The 19,704-nt window shown below is 48.0% G+C and overlaps 2 protein-coding genes across 5 annotated transcripts in view; one reads left to right on the top strand and one right to left on the bottom strand.

Moving 5' to 3' along the window:
- Positions 1–19,704, top strand: part of DOT1L (DOT1 like histone lysine methyltransferase) — a 74,308-nt gene that overhangs the window by 6,896 nt on the left and 47,708 nt on the right. For all 4 annotated transcript variants that reach the window (XM_066276860.1, XM_066276887.1, XM_066276854.1 and 1 more), the window contains exons 2-3: positions 7,327–7,370; positions 18,361–18,435. In XM_066276860.1, the coding sequence (XP_066132957.1) occupies positions 7,327–7,370; positions 18,361–18,435 (119 nt within the window). The remainder of the gene's footprint in view (positions 1–7,326; positions 7,371–18,360; positions 18,436–19,704) is intronic.
- Positions 13,269–13,744, bottom strand: LOC136320210 (small nuclear ribonucleoprotein E). The gene has a single exon (XM_066253394.1). It carries the CDS (start codon positions 13,687–13,689, stop codon positions 13,411–13,413), a length of 279 nt encoding a protein of 92 aa, XP_066109491.1. The 5' UTR covers positions 13,690–13,744; the 3' UTR covers positions 13,269–13,410.

The following is a 19,704-nucleotide window of genomic DNA, read 5'->3' as shown; positions in this document are numbered from 1 at the left end:
CATTTGCTAGAGGTAGAAACAATTGGTAGTTTTAGGGGCACAGTGTATCTTGGCTTTCCAGATCCTGGAGTCGAGTCTCTCCCCCCTACTTGGTAGCAGGGCCTTCTGGGTAAGTTCTATTGGTTAAAGAGGCCTCATCAGTTCCTGTGCTGTTTCCCTTCCCCTCATACACATGGCTTTAGGCTGGAGTGGTTGTAGCAACAAAGCATTTTTAATGATGAGGGCGTGAAAAGTTCTGGGGATGAAATTTTGGTCATTGTGTCCCACTGCGCCACCAGTGTCACTTCATGGTAGACACTTTGTGAAGATCTCCATCATCCAGTCTTTGGATATTTGTACAGGGGCTCCTTTGGAGTACCTCAGACTTATAAATGGGCTAGTTTTTATGAAAGCAACTGAAATATTCTTGTCAAATCACCTTTGGTCTTAGCTCTGTCCCCTGGGGATATAGAGGTAGCACTTGTCCTCTCGTGGGTATCTTGACTCCTCTTTCCATACGTCACTCAACCTGTGAAAGATGCTGCCCAGAGCACAGGTCATCCCATATCGAGTCCCCGCTCTGCTAGGACCCAGGCCCTCCATGGACCTCATGTTCAGGGTCAAACCTAAAAATACTCCATCAGTTAATATAAGGGTGGAATGAGTTACATGAGGTGACCGCTGATGGGACTAGCACATGAACCATACGTGTAGTTTCAGCATTTCTAGTAGCCCCTTTAAAAAAGAGCCTGACCAGAAGGTGGTGCAGTGGATAAAGGGTCGACCTGAGATGCTGGGGACCCAGGTTCAAAACCCTGAGGTCACCGGCCTGAGCACAGGCTCATTTGGCTTGAGCGCAGGGTTGCCAGCTTGAGCGTGGGATCATCAACATGACCCCATGGTTCCTGGCTTGAGCCCAAGGTCTCTGGCTTGAGCAAAAGGTGACTGACTCAGCTGTAGCCCCCCCATCCCCGTCAAGGCACATATGAGAAAACAACCAATGAACAACTAAAAGTGCTGCAACTACAAGTTGATGCTTCTCGTCTCTCTCCCTTCCTGTCTGTTCCTCTCTTTCTCTTAAAAAAAAAGAAAAAGTAAAAAAAAAAAAAAAGAGAAAGTCAAAAGAAGCAGGTGAGATAGGTTTTCATAATATATTTTATTATAACTGGTTATGACCAAAATCCTGTCATTTCAACAAGTAATTAAAAAAGTTATAAACAACTTTTTGGTGTGTATTCTAAGTCTTTGAAATTAGTGTGGGTCTTGTATTTGGAGCACAGCTTGGTCCAGGCAGCCCATATGGAGTGCCTCATAACCGGAGGGGGACTATGGCTGCCATGGGGATGGCATGCCTCTAGATCCCTTTTCCTCATAGGGCTTCTTCCTCCCAACAACAGAACTTAGCATGCATATGGTGGGACTGTGTTTGCATGGTGGATGCCACCACCCAAATGAGGTCCAGGGGCCTAGCTGCTCACTTACTCAGTGAGTGTTGATGAAAACCACTGGTGCTAGGATGGTGTTGAGCGGGGCCTTCTTGTCATGTGGAGTTGGGGGATGTGGGGGCTGCAGGTCTGGTGCGCAGGATGTGTATAGATGCAGCTCTGTCTTCTGGTCAGTCTTGTTTGTGGCCTGGCTTATGCAGGCCACAGTTGGCACTGAGCATCAGAAGCTGGGGCATTATGGCCTGGCAAGGAGAGGTGCCATGGGGCTGGTGGCAGGAGATGAGCCTTCTGTTGCACTGCTGGCTCTTCTCGTGGGTCTGTCTTCTGTCTGAGCAAAAGATATTCCCTGACAGCTGGAGGAAGCGCAGATCAGGGCTGGACCATCCACAGTGACAGCACTGACTCAGCACCCTCCTCCCTGCAGGGTAGCATCAGGTACCCTTTTCTGTCCCCTTTAGTAATGTGACATTATTTTGGGGGCCATGTAAATATAGTTTTTAAAGAATGAGCTCGCCTGACCAGGTGGTGGTGCAGTGGATAGAGCGTCGGACTAGGATGCAGAAGACCCAAGTTTGAGACCCCGAGGTCACCAGCTTGAGCACGGGCTCATCTGGTTTGAGCAAAAGCTCACCAGCTTGGACCCAAGGTTGCTGGCTCGACCAAAGGGTTACTCAGTCTGCTGAAGGCCTGCTGCTAAGGCACATATGAGAAAGCAATCAATGAACAACTAGGATGTCACAACGAAAAACTGATGATTGATGCTTCTCATTTCTCTCCGTTCCCATCTGTCTGTCCCTATCTATCCTTCTCTTTGACTCTCTCTCTGTCTCTGTAAAAAAATAAAAATAAAATAAAATAAATTTAAAAAAAAGAAAAAAAAAGAATGAGCTCAAAAGCAGTGAGTGCATGAACTTGACTTTTTCTGCAGCTCTGGGAATGTATTCAGTGCAGTTGATTGAGATATCTTGCCTTGCTGCCCCTTCTTTCCTTGTGCTGCTTCCATCTCAGCCAGCCAGCCTAGAGCCCTGGTATTTATTGCTGTCACTGGACATGGGCACAGTGAGCTGGGGGGACTGTCTCCATGGGTAGGTATGTGAGAGCAGAGGTCTGGCAGCAGGACCAAGACAAACAGGAGGGCTTTCTAGCATAGACACATCCTCACAGGGTCCAGTGCACAGATGAGAGAGCCATGTGCAGGGCCTGTGTGACCTGTCTGAGATCCTATTTCTAGAAGCAGCACTGTTTGATTTACATTCTAGGCTGTCCTGCTTGCAAACCTCCCTCCAAAGGACTGTGCTTTGTTACTAATGCTCTGTGGTTGCTGCCTTGAATTTGCTAACTATTTTTGAATGAGGTGACTGCATTTTCCCCTTGTCTCGCACCCCACAAAGCTTGCCACTCTCAGCCCATCTGACCCACTATCTTTACCCCGGGTGCTACAGCAGCCAGGTTTCTTTTTTTTTTTTTTTTCTGAAGCTGGAAATGGGGAGAGACAGTCAGACAGACTCCCACATGTGCCCTACCGGGATCCACCTGGCATGCCCACCAGGGGGCGACGCTCTGCCCACCAGGGGGCAATGCTCTGCCCCTCCGGGGCGTCGCTCTGCCGAGACCAGAGCCACTCTAGCGCCTGGGGCAGAGGCCAAGGAGCCATCCCCAGCGCCCGGGCCATCTTTGCTCCAATGGAGCCTCGGCTGCGGGAGGGGAAGAAAGAGACAGAGAGGAAGGAGGGGGTGTGTGGAGAAGCAAATGGGCGCTTCTCCTATGTGCCCTGGCTGGGAATTGAACCCAGGTCCCCCGCACGCCAGGCTGACGCTCTACCGCTGAGCCAACCGGCCAGGGCGCAGCCAGGTTTCTTGTCCCACAGACTTGACCTCTAACTGCCCACCCTATGTCCCATCAGCACCTGCTCTCTGCCTGCCTCTCCTCTGCCCTGGCCATTTGCCAATTGTTTTCTGCTCTTAATTTGTTTGGACATGTGGCCTCTGATTTTGGGGTCTTGCTTATTTTGAACTAGTGAAGGTGCTATCATGATCAGTATTTGAATTGGCCATATAAACTGTCTACTAATCACTTTTGCTCCCACCTGAGCAACAGAGGGCCTCTGTCCCAGCTAATATGCTTATCCTAATCTGTGAGTCTGCTACCCTGTTCATGGAGGCACTTGCACACCCAGAAGCCGGGAGTCGGGTGGTGAAGACAAGGGCCGGTGTCAGAGAGGCACCTGCAGGGCCTGGCACCCCTTCTGCCACACTCTCTGGTTTTTCTCTGGGACTGAGAGTTTTCTGGACGTCTGTTGACAGGGTATAAGTGCACCACATCCCATTGCACTCCTCCAGCCCCGGTCTCTGCTCATCCAAACCCTTCTATCACCTCAGCCAGAAAGGCTTCCTACATGAGCCATCACCCTGCTTTCACATCTCATCTCTTTCCTTTGTCCTTCACATTTTAAAAAACTCTGTTCATACATTTTATTTTCCATCTGCTTTGATCCCCATGTCCATCTATAGTGTTCGTCTGCCCCTGTGCCCATGCCAGCTGGTCCCACTGTGTCCAGGCAGTAACCCATGAGTGGGCCTCCTATGCAGCAGCTGCTTGTGAGTCAGCCAGCAATGGCCTGTCCTGAGCCCACGTGATGTTTGCCAGGAACTATTTTGTTTGACTTGGTTTGGCTTTGGGGACATGTGTGATGGAAGCGGCCTAACATCCCCATTCAGGGCTCCAGGGTTGTGTGGAGCCACTGGAAAGCAGGTTCTCTCATTGCAGGACAGTCTGCCGTCTGCTAAAGTAGTCTGTCTGTGGTATTTTCCATCAGTTATCCTCATTTCCCCAAGGAGAGAAGGGAGAACGCTTTTCCCACCTGCCAGTATAAGCAGACCTACTGAATCTGACACTTCAGGGGATGGGCTACAGGCTACAGGCATCTCTTCCATGAACCACAGGATTTTGATGCTGGTTACCATGTGAGGATCCAACCTCAGAGGACCCTGGGGTCCTGCCTTCCAGCTCTAAGTAATCCTCCGGGGCAGGGCCGAGGGCACTCCCTGCATATCATTTTTCTGTTGCCAAAGAGAGTGAGGAGAGTGGAGCTGGCAATGAATCCAGTACAGTAGTGCATCTATGATGCCCATGCAGGCCCCTAGTATATGTGCCCCTTCATTGATCTCTTCTTGTCTTTGCCTCTTTTCTTGTATACTCTGGGCACAGAGACTCCAGAAGTAGTGTGGACTTAGAATGAACAGGGTGTTAAGTGCTTAGAATGGTGAACTTATGCCCTTGCAGAGGGATCTGAGAGCCCTTCTTGTCCAGACTCCTCTGCAGGAGATGGGAGGACAAGCTGGTGACAGAGCTGGAGCCACATCCCCACCTGCAGCTGGGTGCTGTTCTCAAGTTTGTCCTGGTAAAATCCTGGTAAAAGAGAAAGCCATGAACCTGCTTAAAGTGACTGCTGCGTTCCCCACACCCATCCTCCCTCCCTCTGTGTGTGTGCACCCTCTCCATGTAGTCCTTGAGCATGCGAGTGTCGAGTGTCGAGTGTCGGTGCCTGGAAGAATAAGCCACAGGCCTCCTACCTGAGTTGGGAAGGTGAGTGGTACCATAAGGGACAATTTTGTGTTATCTCAGGGTGTGATGACTGTCTCCTATGCGGTGTACAGTTTAAGATGGAACAATTAGCCTGACCTGTGGTGGCACAGTGGATAAAGCGTCAACTTGGAAACGCTGAGGTTGCCAGTTCGAAACCCTGGGCTTGCCTAGTCAAGGCACATATGGGAGTTGATACTACCTGTTTCTCCCCCCTTCTTTCTCTCTCTCTCCCCTCTCTATAATGAATAAATAAAACCTTTTTAAAAAAAGATGAAACAATTACGCTTGTTGTGGACCTTTTCACGTGATTCACAAAGTGGGGGACCAGGAACCCCAAGTACCCATCAGTCAGCTATCCAACTGCCAACATTAAACCAGACAAATTTTTATGGAAATAACCTCTCTCAGCTGCTTCTTTTGGGTGCTCCGGTACAAGTAATGAGAAGAGCATGGGTCATTCTCGGATGCAGCAAACAGGATTTCCTGCCATGATCCATGCTGGGGTGGGCAGTGGAAGAGGCAACGTGGGGGGTATTTCTGTGTAATGAGGGGGAGGGCTGGGCCATTAATCCAGGGTCCAGGGTTCCTGTGATGGAGGGGGGAGTATGCATAACTACCTGCATAACAAGATGAGGGCTGGGCTATAAATCTAGGGTTCCTTGGGGCTGTTCCCTGTCTGATCTTTCCTGGTCTGGGTTTGACAGCTTTCTCCTCCACAAGGTCTATAGAGAAGTAAGAAGAGGCCACAAATCATTGATAAAGACCAAGGCTTCTAAAGTTATACCTCTCAGGACTATGGGTGGAAACTGGCCCAGCCCTGAGAGGATCAGTCAGTGCAGTCGACTCAGACCTCAGAGGGTGCAGTCATCAACTTTTCTCTCCCTTTGTTTTTGGTTTTAAAGCTGAGAGAGCATGAGTTCATCCCATCACAGAGGAGACCAAATTCTAGGTCCCCTGTGCCTTTGCAGGCCTGCATGTGTGTTTGGGCCAAGACAGTGAATGCGAGAGGGCCGTGGCCTGGTGATTGCTGCCAGCTGTGTTACACTCTTGGCGATTGTGAATCATGCTGCTGTGAACACTCACGTATGAGTTTCTGTGTAGATGCCACATAGTATGTGATCCCATTTATGTGAAATGTCCAGAACGGACACATCCATGGAGACAAGAAGTGGCTTAGTGGTTGTCAGGTACTGGGAGGGGACTGGGGAATGACTGCTGATGGGGATGGGGATTCCTTTTGGGTTGATGAAATATTCTGGAATTAGTGCAATGGTGGCACAACACTGAATGTACTAAAAACCACTGAATTGTGTACTTGAAACAGGTGAGCTCTGTTGTATCTGAATTATATCTCAATAGAGCTGTTTTTTGTTGTTTTAAATAATAGCTTAAACTCAGGGTTATCTAAAGAGCTATTTTGATTCTGTTATTGAATGCTGAAACACTCAAGGCACTCTGCCTGTGGTTGCTGTCCTCCTGTTGTAAAGTGGTGGAAATGGTGGCCTGGGCTAAGAGGCGTCGTTACTGTTATGGAGCAGCTGTTGGCAGGCCTCTCCCTCTGAGCCCGTCCTCCTGCACTCACTAACCTTCACCGTGATGTGGAAGGCATAGTGCTTTATGTGAGAGAAGGGCAGAGTCAGAGGGTACCTACCACTCTATGTGTCCTGATCCTGGTTTCTGTGAGGTTTTGAGTTAGCTTGCTGCCACACCCAGGTGAAAGGCCCAGAGTGACCCTTGAACTTCCTTTTGTGGAAGAAGCCATAGTGAACCCCCACACAGTGGGGACAGCAATGGAAGTGAGAGGTGTCTTTATCTAAGTGGGAGGACAGCCACACACGTTCTCACACTGGTGGTTATTGGCATTTCCCATATCACAGATGGGAAAATGGAGGACTGGGAGGTTAAGTAACTCAAAGTTAAGCCTGTAGAATCCAGGCCGTGGGAGTGCCCTGAAGTACCAGTGGGCAATGGCGGGTGGCAGACAGGAGGGCTGAGGGCATAGACTCCATCCCTTCCTCATCTCTGCTGCCTACTGGAGAGAGAGCACTGCAGGAACAGACCCTACCCTAGGCCAGCATATCCCAAGTGGGCAGGGTTCCCAAGACAGCACCCAGGTGCCATGATGGGGCTCTCTGGGAGGTCCTGCCTGGATGAAGGACTTGAGAGCTCTGTGGATCTGGAAATGCAGAGATGGGAATGCCTGGGGTTTACAGTGCCCCACTCCTGTTGTCCTGTGTTCTGAGATAGCCAACCTACCATCAGTAGAGGGTAGAGGAACTGCTTCGTCAGCTCTAAACCCTGTCATTTTATCTTTCAGGACAAACACCATGATGCTGCTCATGAAATCATCGAGACCATCCGGTGAGTATGGCACCTGTGGGGGTGGGTCTTATTTGAGACCAGGACCCATTCCTGTCTTTCTAGTACCACCCACACTTCCCCTAGCCTTTTTTTTTTTTTTTTTTTAGTGAGTGAGAGGGACAGACAGACAGGAAGGGAGAGAGATGAGAAGCATCAGTTCTTCATTATGGCACCTTAGTTTCTCATATGTGCCTTGACCAGGGGCTCAGCCAAGCCAGTGACCCCTTGCTCAAGCCAGTGACCTTGGGCTTCAAGCCAATGACCTTTGGGCTCAAGCCAGCAACCATGGGGTCATGTCTATGATCTCACACTCAAGCCAGTGACCCCACAATCAAGCTGGTGAGCCTGAAGTCAAGCTGGATGAGCCTGTGCTCAAGCCAGCGATCTCAGGGTTTCAAACCTGGGTACTCTGTATCCCAGGCTGACGTTCTTATACACTGTGCTACCGCCTGGTCTGGACATCAGCATCTTTTTTTATTTTATTTTATTTTTTTAAGATTTTTATTTATTCATTGTAGAGAGGGGAGAGAGAGAGAGAGAGAGAGAGAGAGAGAAGGGGGTTGGAGCAGAAAGCATCAACTCCCATATGTGCCTTGACCAGGCAAGCCCAGGGTTTTGAACCAGCAACCTCAGCGTTTCCAGGTTGATACTTTATCTACTGTGCCACCACAGGTCAGGCTGGACATCAGCATCTTTTAAAAAAATTTTATTGGCCCTGACTGGTTGGCTTAATGGTATAGCTTCAGCCTGGCATGTGGATGTCCCAGTTCAATTCCTGGTCAGGGCACACAGGAGAAGTGGCCATCTGCTTCTCCACCCCTCCCCCTTCCCTTCCCTTCTCTCTCTCTCTCTCTCTCTCTTCCCCTCCCACAGCCATGGCTTGGTTGGAACAAATTGGCCCTGAGTACTGAGGATGGCTCCACGGCCTCGCCTCAGGCACTAAAATGGCTCAGTTGCCAAGCAACAGCAGAACCCAGATGGGCAAAGCATTGCCTAGTAGGAGGCTTGCTGGGTGGATCCCAGTTGGGGCACATGCAGGAGTCTGTCTCTCTGCCTCCCCGCTTCTCACTTAAGAAAAATAGAAAAAAAATTGATTGATTTTTTGGGGGGGTATTTTTCTGAAGTTGGAAACGGGGCCTGACCTGTGGTGGTGCAGTGGGTAAAAGTGTCGACCTGGAATGCTAAGGTCGCTGGTTCGAAACCCCAGGCTTGCCTGGTCAATGCACATATGGGAGTTGATACTTCCTGCTCCTCCCTCTGTTCTTTCTATCTCTTTGCCTGACCAGGCGGTGACGCAGTGGATAGAGCGTCAGACTGAGATGCGGAGGACCCAGGTTCAAGACCTCGAGGTTGCCAGCTTGAGCGTGGGCTCATCTGGTTTGAGCAAAAGCTCACCAGTGTGGACCCAAGGTCCCTGGCTCAAGCAAGGGGTTACTCGGTCTGCTGAAGGCTCGCAGTCAAGGCACATATGAGAAAGCAATCAATGTACAACTAAGGTGTTGCAATGCGCAACGAAGAACTGATGATTGATGCTTCTCATCTCTCCGTTCCTGTCTGTCTATCCCTCTTTCTGACTCTCTTTGTCTCTGTAAAAAAAAAAAAAAAGGAAACGGGGAGGCAGTCAGACAGACTCCCGGATGCGCCCAACCAGGATCCACCCAGCATGTTCACCAGGGGGCAATGCTCTGCCCATCTAGGGTATCGCTCTGTTGCAGCCAGAGCCATTCTAGCACCTGAGGCAGAGGCCACAGAGCCATCCTCAGCACCCGGGTCAACTTTGCTCCAGGGGAGCCTTGGCTGCAGGAGGGGAAGAGAGAGACAGAGAGGAAGGAGAGGGGAAGGGGTGGAGAAGGAGATGGGCGCTTCTCCTGTGTGCCCTGGCCAGGAATCGAACCCGGGACTCCTGCATGCCAGGCTGACGCTCTACCACTGAGCCAACCGGCCCGGGCCAAAAATTGATTGATTTTAAAAGGAGAAAAGAGAGAGAGAAAGGCAACAGGGTGGGGGAGAGCAAGAAGCATCAACTCAATAGTAGTTGATTCTTGTATGTGCCTTGACTAGGCAAGCCCAGGGTTTCAAACGGTGACCTCGGGTCAGTGCTTTATTCACTGCACCACCACAGGTTAGGCTACATCAGCATCTTGAGAAGACTTGAGAAGTGGGTGTCAGAGCATGGTCAGAAGAGTCCCGGTCTTCTGGGTCTGGCCTGGACAGGTCCTGATGCCTTTGTGAGCTTCAGTTTCTTGTGGAAGGTGATGGACCAGGGAATTCCCCTCCTTCTTCCCCTTGTTTTATTCTTTCTTCCATCTATCTCTGTTTTCTCCCTGTTGGATTTGGTGCTGTTTCAGCCATGGCCCCTTAGTGGACTGATCTTCCCTCCATATCCTTGGCAGCCCTCCAAGAGCCCAGTCCATGAGAGTGTAGGGAAGAGCACAGGGTGTGTCAGTGACAACCTTGACAGAACCGGGAGGAAGGTACCCTCTACTCTGTCTCTAAATTCTTTTTTTTTTTAAATTAGTCAGTTAATTGATTGATTTTAGAGAGAGAAGGAGAGATCGATTTGTTGTTCCACTTACTGTATTTATGCATTCATTAATTGATTATTATATGTGCCCTGACTGGGATGGGACCTGTAACCTTGTTATATCACAACTTTGGCATATCAGGATGATGTTCTAACCAACTGAACTACGTGGGCAGGGCCTCCACTCTGTCTCTATTGGGCCTTTTTCCATGCTGGATTGAGGGTCTGGAACAAACACAAGTGACAATAACATCTGCTTCTGGCTTTGCATATCCCATGCTTGGAAAACCTGTACTTTGTCAGTTCCCTCAGTAAATCCACATGTGTGTTTATTGACATCTTGCTGTGTTCCTTAATATCTTTAGCCGTGTAGCCACCAACTGGCTCACATACCATGACATCCACATGTGCATGCAGAGGTGCCATGGCAGGGTCAGGCTGTGGTGTCTGTGGATGAGTCAGGATGGGTGTCCCCACCCTACCACCTGGGAGCTGGTGACCTAACAGACCTGCAGCTCCCCCAGCTAAGTCAGTTTGTTTTTGGGGCTGAGCAGAGCATCCTTGTAAGATTGTTTCAAGGATTAAAATGATTTGTATGAACCCAGCAGGGTAGGCCTGGTTAGGCCTGACCTGGAGCCATTATTGAGATTTGGGATCTATTTTTTTCTGGTATAATTTTAAACCACTCAGTTGATGGAACAGTGTTACTGGTCATTCTGTTTTTTATTTATTTATTTATTGAAGATTTTTTTATTTACTGATTTCAGAGAGAGGAAAGAGAGAAAGGATGGAGGGGGAGGAGCGGAAGTATCAACTCGTAGTAGTTGCTTGTCGTATGTGCTTTGACCGGGCAAGCCCGGAGCATCGAACCGGTGACCTCAGCATTCCAGGTCAATGCTCCATCCACTGTGCTACCATAGGTCAGGTGATTTGTTTATATATTTTTTATTATTATTTTTTATTTTAGTGAGAGGAGGGGATGCAGAGAGACAGACTCTTGCATGTGCCCTGACTGGTATCCATCTGGCAAGCCCACTAGGTGGTAATGCTCTGCCCATCTGGGGCCATTGGTCCATTGAAACCAGAGCCATTTTTTAGCACCTGGTGAGGCCTTGGAGCTATCCTCAGCACCCAAGACCAACTTGCTCAAGCCAATTGAGCCATGGCTGCAGGAAAGCGAGAGAGAGAGAGAGAGAGAAGGGGGAGAGGTAGAGAAGCAGATGGTCACTTCTCCTGTGTGCCCTGACTAGAAATCAAATCTAGGACTTTCATATGCTGGGCCAATGCTCTACCACTGAGGCAACTGACCAGGGCCTGATTTGTTTATTTTTAAAGAGGCTGCTGGTTAGGAGGTAGGAATATTGTGGTTGAGAGAGGGAGGGTTCTGAGCAGGCAGCGTGAAGTCTTACACACTTCCCAAGGGTGCTCCATGGTGATCAGCCTTTCCAACGGGTTTTCCTCTGCAAAGTATGGTGTCTCCTTATCTTGCAGTGCGGGTGTCAGGCCATTTTGAAGCTGTCAACCCAGCCTTTTGTTAGATCTCTAGTTGGCCTGGTCCTCTTCTGGGCTGGCAGTGGCTGCTGACCTCCAGGCCTGAGCCTCATGTCCCAGGTCTCAGAACAACTTCACTTTCTTCCTGGTTTGTCTTCATAGACGAGTTCTGTTCATTGACAGAGATGGGGTGGTTACCTCATTTTGTTCTCTCTCCTTTTACTTTCTTTTTTTTTTTGCTGTTTCTTTTTTAAATGTTCATTGATTTTAGAGAGAGGAAGGAGTGAGTGAGAGTCAGGAACATCAATCTGTTCCTGTATGTGCCTTGACCTGGGATCAAACCGGCAACCTCTCTGTGCTTTGGGATGATGCTCTAACCCAGTGGTCCCCAACCTCCGGGCCAAGGACTGGTACCGGTCCGTGGGCCATTTGGTACCGGTCTGCAGAGAAAGAATACATAACTTACATTATTTCTGTAAGTCTGAATGATGTTTTATTTTTAAAAAATGACCAGATTCCCTCTGTTATATCCGTCTAAGACTCACTCTTTTTTTTTTTTTTTTTTGTATTTTTCCGAAGCCAGAAACGGGGAGGCAGTCAGATAGACTCCCGCATTCACCCAACCGGGATCCACCTGGCATGCCCACCAGGGGGTGATGCTCTGCCCATCTGGGGCATTGCTCTGCTGCAACCAGAGCCATTCTAGTGCCTGAGGCAGAGGCCACGGAGCCATCCTCAGCGCCCGGGCCAACTTTGCTCCAATGGAGCCTTGGCTGCGGGAGGGGAAGAGAGGGACAGAGAGGAAGGAGAGGGGGAGGGGTGGAGAAGCAGGTGGGCTCCTCTCCTGTGTGCCCTGGCCAGGAATCGAACCTGGGACTCCTGCACGCCAGACTGACACTCTACCACTGAGCCAACCGGCCAGGGCCTAAGACTCACTCTTGACGCTTGTCTCGGTCACGTGATACATTTATCTGACCCACCCTAAAGGCCGGTCTATGAAAATATTTTCTGACATTAAACCGGTCCGTGGCCCAAAAACTATTGGGGACCACTGCTCTAACCAACCAAGCTATCCAGCCATGGCTGCTTTTACTTTTTTTTTTTTTTTTTTTTTTTTTGTATTTTTCTGAAGCTGGAAATGGGGAGAGACAGTCAGACAGACTCCCGCATGCGCCCAACCGGGATCCACCCGGCACGCCCACCAGGGGCGATGCTCTGCCCACCAGGGGGCGATGCTCTGCTCCTCCAGGGCATCGCTCTGCAGCGACCAGAGCCACTCTAGTGCCTGGGGCAGAGGCCAAGGAGCCATCCCCAGCGCCCGGGCCATCTTTGCTCCAATGGAGCCTCGGCTGCGGGAGGGGAAGAGAGAGACAGAGAGGAAGGAGGGGTGGGGTGGAGAAGCAAATGGGCGCTTCTCCTATGTGCCCTGGCCGGGAATCGAACCCGGGTCCCCCACACGCCAGGCCAACGCTCTACCACTGAGCCAACCGGCCAGGGCCTGCTTTTACTTTTTTAAGTATTTAGAATTTCTTTTCTTTTTTTTTTTTTTTACAGAGAGAGAGTCAGAGAGAAGGATAGACAAGGGACAAGGAGAGATGAGAAGCATCAATCATTAGTTTTTCATTGCGCATTGTGACACCTTAGTTGTTCATTGATTGCTTTCTCATACGTGCCTTGTCTGCGGGACTTCAGCAGAGTGACCCCTTGCTTGAGCCAGCGACCTTGGGCTCAAGCTGGTGAGCTTTTGCTCAAGCTAGATGAGCCTGTGCTCAAGCTGGCGACCTCGGGGTCTCGAACCTGGGTCCTTGGCATCCCAGTCTGATGCTCTACCACTGCGCCACCACCTGGGCAGGCTGCCTTTACTTTTTTTTTTTTTTTTTTTAAATAAAAACAATCCATAATATTTATTGTCATCTGGTAGTCAAAGCAACAGGGATAAATGTTTAAGAACTACATTCCCAACAAAGAACATCTAAAAGACAGACTGCAATTAATATTCCACAATTTCTCAGTCCATTAGTCATTCTAGTTGGAGACACTTTGAAGCAGAGTGATATTATCTCCTTTTAGCATGATCCGACCTAGTTGTTTCCTTGACTTTGTTTTAGAATGAATCTCTTCTGCATCATCTAATACGAGGTTCATATACTCATCAAAACCAATGATACAGCCCTCTATCCGCATATTCACTTGCTCATAAAGCCACACCTGAATTCGAGATCTGTTTTGCAAGTATCTGAAGATGAGGTTGATGGGCTGCACCATCACCTTCTGCACTTTCTGGCCCTGGCCGCGGTACGCCATGGTTGAAGCTGACAAAGACCACACTAAGCCCCACGCTTCCTCAAAATGCTACTTCTGGAATGCCTTTACTTTTTTAATGAAGAATTTTCAATATACACAGAGGTAGTCAAGAGTGCTCTTTCTCATATCACTACTTTAAAAATGCAACTGAGAGTGCCTGACTTGTGGTGGTGCAGTGGATAAAGCATTGACCTGGAATGCTGAGGTCACCAGTTCAAAACCCTGGGGTTGCCTGGTCAGGGCACATGTGGAGTTGATGCTTTCTGTTCTTCCCCCCCTTCTCTCTCTCTCCCTCCCTGTCTCTCTCTCTCTCTCTATCTCCTCTCTAAAATGAATAAATAAAAAAATTAAAATTGCAACTGAGATGCAGTTGAAGCACAGAGACTGTACACATGTGAAGTGTGCAGTCTGAGCAGGGTGGCTGTGCTCATGTCCATGCAGAGCAGTCACAGCAGCAGACGTCTTTGTCCTTCACATTTCCTGTGTTCCCTATAACCCAGTCCTCCCTTCAGTCCTCTCTCCCCAGCAACCCTGATCTGCTTTCTGAGGGTTACTTGCATTTTCTAAAATTTTACCTACATGGAATGGTACAGCATGTATTGAGCACATGGTTTTGAGATGCTCCATTGTGCGTACCAATAACTTGTTATTATTGAGGAGTGTGTCATTGTAGAGGGACCACAGTTCCTTTATCCTGTTCACCTCTCCACCACATAATGGGTGAGTTTGGATTGTTTTCAACTTTGGCTGCCCACTGGCTTCAAGTATATAGTGTCCCTCTGACTTGCCCCTGCCCATTCTGAGCACAGCCTCACTTTCTGGAACCACAGGATTCTCCAGAGTCGTCCTTAGTTTCCCAGGTAACACCCTTAGGATTGGCCACTTCTGCAGGGAGCTCTGCTTTCTTGGAGAACAGGTTTTGCTCTTTCTTGAGACTGAGTTGTTTGTCTTCCTTTGACTAAATTATAAGAGTTCTTGACATATTCTGGCAGCAGTGCCTGGTGAGGTGCTGCATGATGTGTAGTGTGGCTGACTGCGGTTTTAATGGCACCTCAATGAGTGGAAGCTTTAAACTAAGTTCATTCTTTGATGGTTAGTTGTCTGGGTCGCATCCAGGAAATCTTTACCTCTTGTTTTCTTCAAGAAGCTTTGTGGTTTTAGCCTTTACCTACAGGTTTAAAGTCAGTTGTAAATGAATCTTGGTTCTTGTCAAATGGGGTTTATGATTTTGGGGGTGAAGATTCTTTTTTTACCATTTGATACTCAGCGATTCCAACCTCATTTGTTGTAAAGACTCTCTTTTCCCCATCAAATTGCTTTGGTGCTTTTGTCAAAATTTCGTTGTTGGCCCTGGCCTGTTGGCTCAGTGGTAGAGCATCGGCCTGGCTTGCAGGAGTCCCGGGTTCGATTCCCGGCCAGGGCACACAGGAGAAGCGCCCCTCTGCTTCTCCACCCCTCCCCCTCTCCTTCCTCTCTGTCTTTCTCTTCCCCTCCCGCAGCCAAGGCTCCATTGGAGCAAAGTTTGCCCGGGCGCTGAGGATGGCTCTGTGGCCTCTGCCTCAGGCGCTAGAGTGGCTCTGGTCGCAACAGAACGGGCGTATGCGGGAGTCTGTCTGACTGCCTCCCCGTTTCTGGCTTTGGAAAAATACAAAAAAAAAAAAATTTTGTTGTTTATATGTTTGTCTCTCTGGATTCTTTATTCAGTGTAACTGCTCTGTTTGTTTACCTCTGTTCACTACCACACACTCCTGGTTCCTACAGATCTATAGTAAGTTCCAAAAGAAGGTAGTGTAAGTCTTGCAACAGCACTGTTATTTTTAAAGATTATTTTGGCTGTTCCTGGTTCTCTGTCTTTGTATGTCAGTGTTAGAATCAGCTTATCTGTTTCTCAGAGAAAGCCTGCTGGGCTTTTTATAGGGATTACTTTGAGGTAGAGTTTAGTTTGAGTAGGAAGTTTAACAATATTGAGTCAACCCTGGCCAGCTAACTCAGGTAGGTGGTTAAAACATCAACCTGATATGCCATGGTTGTGAGTTTGATTCTTGGTCAGGGCATATACAACAATCAGTCAGTGACTGCATGGATGAGTGGAACAACAAATTGATGTTTCTCTCTCTGTCTCAAATCAATTAAAAAAACCCCACAATAATACTGAGTCTTGGATCCCATGAATATTGTTTATGTTGTTTTTACCTTTTTTCAGCAAAGTTTTGTAGTTTTCAATAGAGCTCTTGCAAATCTTTCATTAAAATGACTCCTAAGTATGTTTTACTGTTATCTTAAGTGACATGTAAAGTTTCTCTTTTTAATTTTTTGTTGTATGTAGATTTTTGCATGTTGATTTTGTGTCTTGCAACCTTACTGAATTCACATATTGAGTTCTAGAAGCTTCTCTGTAAATTCCTAGGGTAGACTACACACTGAATCATGTGTCTGTGAATAGGGACAGTTTTGCTTCTTCCTTTCCAGTAAAGACTGTCCATTTGTTTCTCTTGCCATGTGGTGCTGCCCAGGACCTCTATCAATCTAGTGCAGTGTTGAAGGGAAGTGGGGCCCACAGGCATCCTCATCTGTCCCCACCCTCCTGGGAGTGTGAGTCTTGCACCCATTTCAGTGTTAGCTGCAGGACTCATGGTCTCCTGCCCAAACCATGTGTGTTGCTGATGAGAGGATTTTCCATCAGGAGGTGCTCACTGGGAGTAAATGGGCTCGCTCTGTAAGTGAAGAAGAGAGCGCTCATGCAGCCCAGGGACAGTGACTCAGGGACCCTTGGGTCTGATGAGCTCTTGGGAGGTGACATGTAGACTACCAGCTGGCTCTGGTGACTGTGAGTCTGGAATAGGTCTTGAAGGGTGTGGTGTGGTCTGTGTGTTTGTGTGTTTGGGGGGAATGAAATGGGGGACATGATAAAGGAAACTGTTATGAGAAGTAATCCTTCATGTAGGGTAAGGAAGTCTTGCTAAATGACACAGGGACCCATGGACAGAAGGAATTGTTCCTTCTTCCTTCTCCAGTCTCCTTGTGCTCCCTATTATCCACCCCCATCCCCTGCAGAGTTCTGAAAGGAGCCAGCAGGCCAAGTATAGCTGAGGGTGGGTTTCTTGCCCAGAGACAGTAGCTTCACACCTGACCTCATGCTCTTTGTCAGGTTGAAGATGGCTCTCTCCATTTCTAGTTTCCTGAGAGTTTCATGAGTAGGGATTCAATTTTGTCGCATATACTTTTTGCATCAGTTGAGGTGAACATACTATTTTTCTCCTTTATTCTGTTAGAGGTGAATTGCAGTGACTAATTTTAATGTTAAACAATTCTTCATTCCTGGTGTAAACCCCACTTGATCAAGGTGTGTTGCTGAATTAATTTGACTAATATTTTTGAAGATTTTTTTGTGTCTGCACATGAGGGATACTGGTTTGTGTATTTTCTTTTTATGTCTTTACAAGGCTTTGTCTTCCTCTGGTTTTGGTATCAGGGTAATGTTAGCCTCGTGAAACCATAAACATTTTGGTAGAATTGATGCTCAAATGTCTGATAAGATTCATGAGTGAAGCCACCTGGCCTGGAGTTCTCTCCATGGGAAGATGTCTGAGTAAGAAATCGGGTTAATTGGATAGGGCTGTTCAGATATTTATTTATTTATTTATTTATTTATCTTTTGTGACTGAGAGAGGGACAGTTAGCAACAGACAGACAGGACGGGAGAGTTAGAGATGAGAAGCATCAGTTCTTCATTGCTACTCCTTAGTTGTTCATTGATTGCTTTCTCATATGTGCCTTGACTGGGGGGCTACACCAGAGCAAGTGACCCCTTGCTTAAGCCTACAACCTTGGACTTCAAATCAGTGACCTTTGGGCTCAAGCCAGTGACCATGGGGTCATGTCTGTGTGTCTGTGATCCCACGCTCAAGCCAGCGACACTGCGCTCAAGCAGTGAGCCTGTGCTAAAACTGGGTGAGCTCGTGCTCAAGCCGGCAACCTTGGAGTTTTGAACCTGGGTCCTCTGTGTCCCAGTCCAACACTCTATTCACTGTGCCACCGCCTGGTCAGGTTCTGATATTCTGTTTCTTGTGTCAGTTTTGGTAATAGCGTCTTTCAAGGAATTTGTTCATTTCATCTAAACTGTTGAATTTATTGGCATGCCTTCCTTTCATTCTCTGTACTCTCTGTAGTGATGACTCTGCTTTTATGATGTTCTTTAAGATTGTATCAGGATCTAGTAAGGGTTATGCCTTGAGATGGGCTGATATATTTTTCTCTTTTAAACTATGGATTCCCCCTCTGTCTCTTCTTTTTCTTACAATGTATTTGTTGAAGAAGGCCCATGTTGTGAGTTAATTTCTCAGTAATAGTTCTCTTTCGTTTCTAGTCAATACATTGCTTTTCAAGCTATCTGGTTTGAGCTGAATGGTTTCCTTCACCCTGTAATGTGTAAATCCATGTAGCTCCCAAGCCAACTTGTTTGAACTTTAAGCTACATAAAATTTGCATAATTCACACCTAATTGTAAAAATGACATTTATTTTGAAGCAGTGCCTTCTTTTTCTTTCACATTGTGAGTCAGGTAATGGGGAAGTTTCTTTTTATATTTGGGAATAAATAGTATTGAAGAAGGTTGAGAGTGGAGCATGAGCTTGAATAACCTTCATTGTTGTTTCTGCTTTTGATTTTCAGATGGGTCTGTGAGGAAATCCCAGACCTCAAGCTTGCTATGGAGAATTACGTCCTAATCGACTACGACACCAAAAGGTAAGCAGGCTTTGGTCTGAGCTGCTTCTCCACTGACTGAGCTCACGGTGGGGACACAACCTATAATTAGTTCTTCGATGGTGCAAGCTGATCTGAAATTTCCTTTCAGAGTTGGCTGTAGTCTCTGTGGAGCTATTTTGGTAAGAAATTTTTATCAGATATTGGCAGAGACTGTCAGAGTAAAGACATAACTGAGAATGCCACATTGTGGCAATGGGATTTGGTCTGTGTGAAATCACCCTGAGTTAGTCCTCTCTATTTTCATAGTAATTGACTCCAACAGCCAACCTTTCTACCCAGAAGCCACTGCTGGCCTGGCCTCTGGAGCCCTGGGCCCTGGCCAGCCCCCGTCCAACTCTCAGTAACTGTGCCCAGCCCTTTGTTCTTGTTCAGCAGTTTCCTGCAGGCACATCCTGATCTCAGAGAAGAGTCCTGTGGGTGGAGAAGGGCGAGGCCAGCTTTGGAATGCCCACTTGGAATTTTTTTGTTTTTCTTTGAGAAAGAAAGGTGACATTCCAAGCCCATGCCCACTTTAGCTCTTGGCAGTCTCGAGGGTGATGCTATCTACGGGTAGCTGGCTCTTGACAAAGAACATAACCCAGAGGAGCCTGGGAGCCCCCACACAGGGCCTGACACCCAGGCATTCTTGACTTGATCTCACTTTTGTGTTTGGAGGCCTTCTTTGTCCTCAAGTTAGCATTTCCTGCCTCAGTCATCCCTTAATTCTGTCCTCTCATCTTTGCTTTCCTTCCTGTCTAATAATTGTTACTAAGTGTTGTGAAAAGAAGGAAACCACACTGTCTTTGCCCAGGGCACTGACCATGCTGAGAACCATGTGGCAAAGTTGTCTTGCTCCTGGGGTAAGGGTATGTAGGGGTGCTGGCCCTTGTATGTCAGTCATATAGTTGGGGAAACATGTCTTTAGTAAGGGGGTGACCATTGTGTGTGGGACCTATAGCAGCAGTGGTTTTAGAGGTGCTTTTGTTTCAAGACACTTATGGTGGGTCTTGGATTTCTTGCCTTAATGTTCAGATGGCTTAGAAAAGACCGGAAGGATGTCAGAGTCTGGCAGAGAACAGTGGGTCTAGTCTGATGGTGTTCCTAGAAGGGAGGAAGGCAACCTCGAGGTCAGGTGAGCAGTGGGACCTTTTCTCTCTTAAGCAAGGGGATGGCAGTGCCAGCCCAGGGGCCGAGCTTGATCTGTTTGGGTGGATTCCTGTCTGGAGCTAGAGTGCAAGGATAGCCCAGGTGCTCTGAGCTCCTGCATCT

Source organism: Saccopteryx bilineata, chromosome 1 (genome assembly GCF_036850765.1).
Source record: "Saccopteryx bilineata isolate mSacBil1 chromosome 1, mSacBil1_pri_phased_curated, whole genome shotgun sequence".
NCBI lineage: Eukaryota > Metazoa > Chordata > Mammalia > Chiroptera > Emballonuridae > Saccopteryx > Saccopteryx bilineata.
This window is presented reverse-complemented; position numbering and strand designations above follow the sequence as displayed.

Bases quoted from the DNA above. Each gene is read 5' to 3' on its own strand.
- LOC136320210 (XM_066253394.1), bottom strand. From the start codon at position 13,689: ATGGCGTACCGCGGCCAGGGCCAGAAAGTGCAGAAGGTGATGGTGCAG.